This window comes from Cottoperca gobio, chromosome 1 (assembly GCF_900634415.1).
Source record: "Cottoperca gobio chromosome 1, fCotGob3.1, whole genome shotgun sequence".
Taxonomy (NCBI): domain Eukaryota; kingdom Metazoa; phylum Chordata; class Actinopteri; order Perciformes; family Bovichtidae; genus Cottoperca; species Cottoperca gobio.
In genome coordinates, this window is record NC_041355.1 from 22606845 (window position 1) to 22615031 (window position 8187).

At 43.2% G+C, this 8187-nt stretch overlaps 1 protein-coding gene across 1 annotated transcript; it reads left to right on the top strand.

Moving 5' to 3' along the window:
• The first annotated feature begins 546 nt into the window (after window positions 1-546).
• On the top strand, window positions 547-5178 carry LOC115015345 (neuronal pentraxin-1-like). The gene is made up of 5 exons (XM_029442532.1): window positions 547-1062; window positions 1414-1621; window positions 2520-2761; window positions 3151-3330; window positions 3915-5178. The coding sequence occupies exons 1-5, from the start codon at window positions 631-633 to the stop codon at window positions 4134-4136; spliced, it is 1284 nt and encodes a 427-aa protein (XP_029298392.1). The 5' UTR covers window positions 547-630; the 3' UTR covers window positions 4137-5178.
• The last annotated feature ends 3009 nt before the right edge of the window (window positions 5179-8187 follow it).

Sequence of the window (8187 nt, forward strand, 5' to 3'; positions counted from 1 at the left end):
AAAACAATCGCCCTCTTTAACCAGGAACTTTAGATTAACCTATCATAAAGAGTGTGGGGGGGGGGGGGGGGGGGGAAGTGTGTAATTTTAATTAAAAATAATAATAATGCTTTGAATTTATTGTTTCAAGATACAGAAAGTTGATTTAAATTAAAATGTTATGTGCCGCAAAATACGATTTTTAGGACTCAACTAAAACTTTAAACTGGCCTGCAACAGTTTAAATCAGCTCCACCGTGACCAACTGAAGCAGTAAGTAAAGGATCTCAGTACTTCTTCCACCACTGATGAACCCACAGGTCGGTGGGTCGACGTCACGTCTATTTGCTTGTCAGTATTGAACACTTTTTATTCTACATACAGTAGACACAGTGTAGGCTCTCTGCTACTGTTACAGTGACTGTGGGTACTTTGCAAACACTGCGGACGACCTTAAATAAGGGGCTGGACTCTGTAGGTAGAGCCGAACCCGCTGCACCCCCCCTCCCCTCACTGATGCAGTGTGTCTGCGCTGCGTTATGTCCGCTATATAAAGTGCACACAGCCAGCAGAGCTCACAGCTTCAGTGGACATCTCAGTGGTGCTGAAATCTCAGAGACACCACACACACTCTCACACTCTCTCTTAAACATGACTGGAACCATGGACCGATTGTCCTGGAAACTTTTTCTACTTTCTTGCCTGGTTGTTGTGGAGAGCTCCGCGCAAGACTTCGGACAGACGCAGTTTATTTGCACGTCGGTGCCCAAGGATATGGACTTGTGCGCGGCCACGATGCAGAACAGCGGGCCGGCAGAGGACCTGAAGACCACGGTCATGCAGCTGCGGGAGACCGTGCTACAGCAAAAGGAGACCATTATGAACCAAAAGGAGACAATCAGGGAACTAACGTCCAAGTTGAGCCGCTGCGAGAGCCAGAGCCTCCCGGCGGCGGCGGGACCCGGCGGCAGGCGGCCGGGGTCGAAGAACACGATGGGGGATGTATCCCGGGGCACCACGGACACTCTGGCCCAGCTGGGGCAGACTTTACAGACGCTCAAACAGAGACTGGAGAATCTAGAGGTAGGAGGAGAGGAGCAGCGCCGAGCAGGTCAAAAGTGAATTCAATGACCCGCCTGGTTATTCCTTAGAATGAGGGTTACGCCTCTAATACACTGCTGCAATATTGTTCTGGCTTTGCTTGGAGCCACATGTGTTTTAGTTCATCTTTTAATTGACAGCCAGGGAGAAGCATCATGTAAAGTAAACAGGGGAGCTGCCTCTGAATAATGTGGTGCAGAGCAAACCCACAGTAGAATCGGACTAGAAGCTTCACAGAGAGTAGAGAGGAACATGTTTCAGGGAGTTTAACAGCAGAGAAAGTATTCCTCATGCCCCTTTAACCCAGTGTGTGTCTCCCTCTGTCCGATGCAGCAGTACAGCCGAGGGAACAACACGGTGCAGGCGAACAGCCTGAAAGATCTGCTCCAGAACAAGATAGACGATATGGAGAAGCAGGTTCTGTCCCGGGTCAACACGATAGAGGAGACCAAACCGGCCGCCAGGAATGACACCGATCAGCGGAACAAAGTGGAGTCCACGCTCACCTCTCTGCACCATCGGATCATAGACCTGGAGAAAGGTGCGTTTGGATTTTCCGGGCGAAAGGACGGAGTGCGCACATATAAGACTTTCACTGCATTGAGCGTGGCTCTAAGGGAGTTCTAAACACATTAGGTTTCATGTAATTGTTTTTAAGCCCGAGTGCGTCTCAGTGAGAAATCTTCAGTGTTACAGCACTCATGTGGAACCGTTTACAATGCCGCAACCATCACGTTGCGCACAGATTGTGTGAGGGAGGAGAGGAGAGCTGCATTGCTTTGCATATCTCAAGACCTGTTAGCACTTTTGCTTCGCTGAGTTTTTGCTTTTCAAAGGCGATACCTGATTACCCAACTTGCCTGATATGCAAATGCAGAGGTGACTGCAGGCAGAGAAAGTTCGCAGGGTGCGCCTCTCACTGGCGCGTTTTGAAGAATATATCAAGCCTTGTTCAGCTTTTCAACACGTGCAAATGCGCGTGCGTATGTTGTCTGCGCGAGAGAGGGGGGGCGAAAGAGCCTTCCTCCAGGCAACAGACAGAAAATCATTGTAAAAACACTGTTTCATATTTAATCCGAGGTAGGGGTCGGTTTCATCTTGAGGAGAAAAGAACCATCACATTTTCAGACAAGCTTTGTTTTTATTCCAGTTCTTCACCTGACTTGAATTAAATCATATCAATTCTCAATCATGACTTCATGAAAAAATTCAGCAATTTCCTATAAAAAAAGGTTCAAATGCACTGATTCCAACTTGTGTGAATATGTTCTTGTTTCTTTACTCCTCTATGACAGTAAAATTAATACCATTTTATGACATTTTATAAACCCAACAACTAAACGATTAATCAAGAAAACAATCAACGGAATAATAATCAATGACAATGATTGATAGTTGCAGCCCTGCTCTCTAATAAATAACTGACATTTCATCGACAGGTAAAGACACCAGGCCTACAGATAAATTTCAGCTCACCTTCCCTCTGAGAACCAACTACATGTACGCCAAAGCCAAGAGGAGCCTCCCTGAGATGTACTCCTTCAGCGTGTGCCTGTGGATCAAGTCCAACGCCTCGCCTGGGGTGGGAACGCCCTTCTCCTACGCCGTCCCGGGTCAGGCCAACGAGCTAGTGCTGATCGAGTGGGGGAACAACCCCATGGAGATTCTCATCAATGACAAGGTAATGGAAAATGCTTATTCTGGATATAGACTGATTTCACACATTTCTTACCTTTGCAGGGCGCTTTTTTATGTATCCTGTTAGTATGCAGAACAATGTAGAGTGGGTGCAACCGTAGGAAAGAGTTATAACACTTTGTGCTTGGATAACTCGGAACCTGACAACTTCTCATGTGCCAGAACTGGAGATGGAATAAAAATAGGTGCTCACTCAGGTGAGCAACAGAAAGCAAAGGAAAAGAGACGTGACAGGGAAATTATTCAGCAGGAAGAAGAGAAGGTGTGGAAGCGATGGGTTTTCAGGCAGAGTGTGACTCTGCTACTAAAGTGTGAAAGAGAGATTGTTAACTGGAGAGAAAGACGTGATTTTTTGCAATGTCTCTGCTGCAGGTTGCAAAGCTGCCGTTCCTCATCAACGACGGAAAGTGGCATCACCTCTGCATTACATGGACCACCCGGGACGGGATGTGGGAAGCTTTCCAGGACGGAGTGATGCGGGGCAGTGGAGAGAATCTGGCCCCATACCACCCAATCAAGCCAGAGGGAGTGCTGGTCCTGGGACAGGAGCAGGTGCTTATCCATTTTCAAATCAGTGATTCTGCACTTTAAGCCCCACACAATTCTGTTTTTAATTTTGGACAAAGATGAAGATGTGAATATTTATGAAATCAGATTGGAAGACAATGAAGAGCTGGCCAATTAAGGCTTTCCACTCAAATTAGTGTGTCATTTATCATCCCAGGATTAGAAAAGATAACAATCAATTCATCAATTTGACCTGAAGTTTGAAATAGAAACATGAGATTTTACACAGAAAATCAATGTGTTGCATATATCCACTATGAAGAGAACCATAGACAAGCATTTAGCCAAATGGCACTGCTGGAATAAAAACGTGAATGTCATGTATGCTTACAGAAATGAAAAGCAATCCCACAATATGTTGCATTTCTGAATTCAAGCCTCAGAAGTTCTCTAGCAAAGTCTCTCAGATGATGACACAAAATCTTTCATAATAGTGTTCATCAATGTAAGGATTGCAAAGTGTTATTTCAGCCTCTGTGAGCAGATAACTAAATAACTAACCCTGGAGTTGAAGCTTTGATGTGCACTTGCAGTACTGATGACTAACGCTGGTCTGCATTGCTCCACAGGACACGTTGGGGGGAGGCTTTGATGCGACACAAGCTTACGTTGGTGAACTAGCAAACTTGAATATCTGGAATAGGAAACTTTCTATCGCCGAGATCTACAACTTGGCGACCTGCAACAGCAAAGCACCGGCTGGCAACGTCTTCTCCTGGACGGAGAGCAACATCGAAATATTTGGCGGAGCGACCAAATGGACCTTCGAACCTTGCCGTTCGCTCAACTGAACTGCATTTCACCGTACAAGAGAGGCCTCTCTGTATTTCTGAGCTTTTGTCGTTCTCGTCTTCATTTGACGTATGTTAGAGACTATTTGAGTTATTGGTAAGCTTACATCTGGGATTTCTATCATTCTTAGGTATTTATGTGCAAAACAACACTTTTCATCTTGAGGGAAAAAAAAATCTATTTCGTCTTGGAAACCTCGGTGACAAAGTATTGGTATCTGCTTCTCCTTTTTTTCTTGGGCGTTCAGTTGAAAGCACACCTAAGCTTTTCGTTTGGCTTATTTCGACTTGGACTGGCAGCTGGCAATCTGCGCCTTATGTTTGGACAATTCACAATCCAAGTGAGGAATTACATAACCACTCCCTCCCCCTTCTCTCCGGAAAGTGGGAGATTACGCTGTCCATCCAATTCTTGTCAGTGTTTGGCGCTGTGAAGTGATGTCTGGCGCGGTACAGCTCCCTGCGAACCCCCCCTACCCCCCTTCTCCTTCCCTCGGCCCCGCCCCTCCGGAACTTGCACTGTGACTGACGAAGAGATCGCCAGGAGAGGAGGGTATGTTGAAGGACACTGCAAAGTCAGACTGTGGTACAAGTCAATTTGTAATCGTTGTTCGCTTCAAGTGTTTCTGTAAGAATGTCGTTAACTTGCCAACATTGCTACAAAGCCTGGGTGCCTTGGGCTGGTACAAATATTCAGCACATTCAGTATGTTTTCAGTTGCAAATTCAATGTTTATTGGTTTCTGTTTTCCTTTCTGAGCTGGTTTGAGTTTCTTGTTTCTCTGGTAAATGTAATTTAATTACAGTTTGTTATCTGACATGACGTGTTTTGGCAGGTGTTTGTACTATTCTGTATAAGGAATGTTACAGTATGTGTATAGTAACAGCATGAACGACTGAGTGCTGAGAAAGCATTGTTGAAATCTGCTTTACTATCTTCTCTGGGTCCGGGTTTTTTACTGTATTGTTATATGCTCCAAGCATGGCAAAACTGAGAGATGAAGAATTTAATTTTTGTAATAAAATTGTGATACTTAATGTCACAGTGCATTCCTGGCTTTGGTTATGTGCATGGGAACATGTGAGGGGAGGTGGTGCAGAGCGAGTGCGTGAGAGAATACGGTTCTGACATTTCTCCATGCTAAAACAGCAAAGAGGAGCAGCTCACTGCCGGATAAGTGAAATGTCCTAAGGCAGTGAAGGTCACAAAGAGGGCGCTTGAGAAAAGAAATGAAACTGTGTGGGTGTCTGTGTGTTTGTGCGCGTTGACTCTTTTTAAGCTGACTGCAGAAGATAACCCACTCACTGCTTTGTTTGCTGCTGTGAGATACAGTGCCTGCACTAAAGACAAGCGAGGCTGTCGGAGGAGAAAAATGCTTCGTCATAGTGCAGCCTAAACTAAAACGACAGCACTTTAAGCTCGACTTTCAGCATCAGTTCACTCAAACGACCTGTTGCTGTAGCACCAAACATATATGTGAAAGAGATGTTCCTCCATTAAGTAACTTAATCCCTTACTTAAGGGTCAAAATAAGCTAAACAAGTCTGAATCAGAAAAACACGATTTGTTTTTCTTCCATTGACCATCTTTTTTGTTTTTACCATGAGACCTTTTAGAAAAGCTCCTCACTGGGCAGCTGTTCTCTTTGTTGTTCAACACGTATTTTCTTCATTCAGAATGTGCTCCTGAATCATTTCTGCTCATATACACCACATTTGATCTTATTATCACATTCTATTTTATATAAAGAGGTTCAACTCTTCCCTGTTCTTATGAATAAATTCATTGAGCGTTGACTCTGACACTTAAATGTCTACATACCCTCAAACTCAGCTGACATTTCCACTGCTCAAACTTCTCTTGAGATGGACCTCGAAGGCGACTTTGTTTAGCTCGGAAAGATTTGAATCACTGACATTTTAAACGTTTCGACAATAATTCAACTGCTTTGAGCTTTTTACATCAACTGTCATCTCAACTTTCAGCTCCTACATGTCAACTGACAGTTCAACTGCTGTCACTGCTTACACACCAACAGATACTTTAACTATTTACTGAACACGTACTTCAATTCAACTGAAATTTTGAGTAGTTTATAGTTCATCTGACATTCTAGCTACTCTCCTCTCTTGATCCTGTTTCCCACTGGACAATAACACCCACTAACATCTGGCGTTTTGTCTTTAGTGTGAAAGATTACAATTAACTGACTCTGCATAAGTCTCAGATATTTATTCATCCAGCTGCGATCGGCTGTGATGGAAACATGACACCCAGGTAGAACCTTTTCCAGCGCGATGCTATGTGACGTGTGTTGAAGTTATATAAATGAACAAGGGATAACAGGGAATATATACTAACAGGAAGGCCAATATTATATATTGTTAACGTACTAAACACAATAAATATGCTTTACTCAAAGACACCAGACTCCATTGAAAGAAACACACATTTTATCTCGATGATCATCGTAAAAACACACTTCAATTAATCACGACCGAAACAAAACTAAAACCGTCTTCACTGTTTCAGCAATCACCAACTCTGATTTTAGAGTTGGAACGAGAGGCTGAATCAGTAACAGATATAAAAAAGAAGTAACCACGTAACATTTGAACAGTTTACTAACCCTGCTTTCTGGTGCCAGGCAGTGCCACCATGAAAACACAGACAGGCATACTCGTCTACTGGCAATGTGAAAGAAGTCTGTTTCCTATTTTTAGCAGGTTGTATATGCAGGCTGTTTTTAAAACCTGCATATACACGCTCATTTTGGTGAGCTCAACCACTTTCCATGTTTACATTTAACACCGACAATTCAGGTCTCAGACAAATTTCGAAGGCTTTCTGCTCTGACACTTCGACAGACACTTTTTCAGTACCTCAAATTTAACTGACACTTCAACTGCAATACAGTAAGGGCTTCAACCTAAACTGCAACTTCCACACATCATCTTACATGCAAACATTTATCACTTATTCATTTTTAAGACATTTTAATCTGTTTTCCAGTGTTTGCTCCCTGCAATTTTCCGCAGAAAATGTAGCATTTGTCATCACATTGTGTTTTAAGGAATGAATTTCTACTCCTCAATGTGGTTAGCTCATGAATACATTCATTGAGCCTTGACTGAAACATTATTGTGGAAAGGCAAAGTTGCATGTCCTTGCAGGGGTTTCTGTTCAATAAATGTTGACCTTGAAGTGGATTTTCTTTAGCTGAGAGAGAGTCTGCATCACCTTAATCTCCCATGACGCACAGCAGACAGCAGCCAGGGTCAAGAGCGTTCTAAAAGAATGACAAGGCATTAATACAGGGCACCGATACAATTCCTGTGGCAGCATTAAACACAAACACAGGCAGAAAACATTTTATTCTGTTCCTTAGCCACATTAGCAGTTGGATCCCAAAACACTTGGGTGAATCAGCCAATTACAATGATAGAAAATACCAAGACAGCTGAAAGGTGATTCAGGGTGTTGGCCAAAGTGGCTGTCATTCTAGAAGAACTGTCCAACAATATTTAGGATTTATCAGAAGGTTTTGCTTAGAAAAGTGCACATTAAAAGTCTTTTAAATAAGACGTTAATTGCTTTTTTTTTTTGTGTTACCACATAATGAATAACTATTTTAATATAACACTTTGAGACCAGCAGGTTATTTAACGCCTGCTGATAATCCTGCTTCTTATTTTTACACCACCACACACGACATTTGTCAATGGGCTCATGGTCCTAATCCCTAGGTCTGCTTACTACACTCAGCTAATAGGCTACCCGACGTAGTGCTGCTAATCCCTGACAGAATGATTTTCTGCAGTGCAAATGCATTTGTGCTCAAGACACTCTTTTGTGCCGAAGCCGACGGACTAAAATAGATCCAGGTGGCCTTAAGAATGATCTTACACTTGATATACAGAAGACACAAAGATCAAGCCACCTCTTTCATGAACAGTGTTGATGAAACGTTGGGGTAACGCCTTCCTTTACTGGCATAGAATGTAATTCATTAAAATGCAATTGCTCCGTAAAGCCTTGACATAAGCACGTG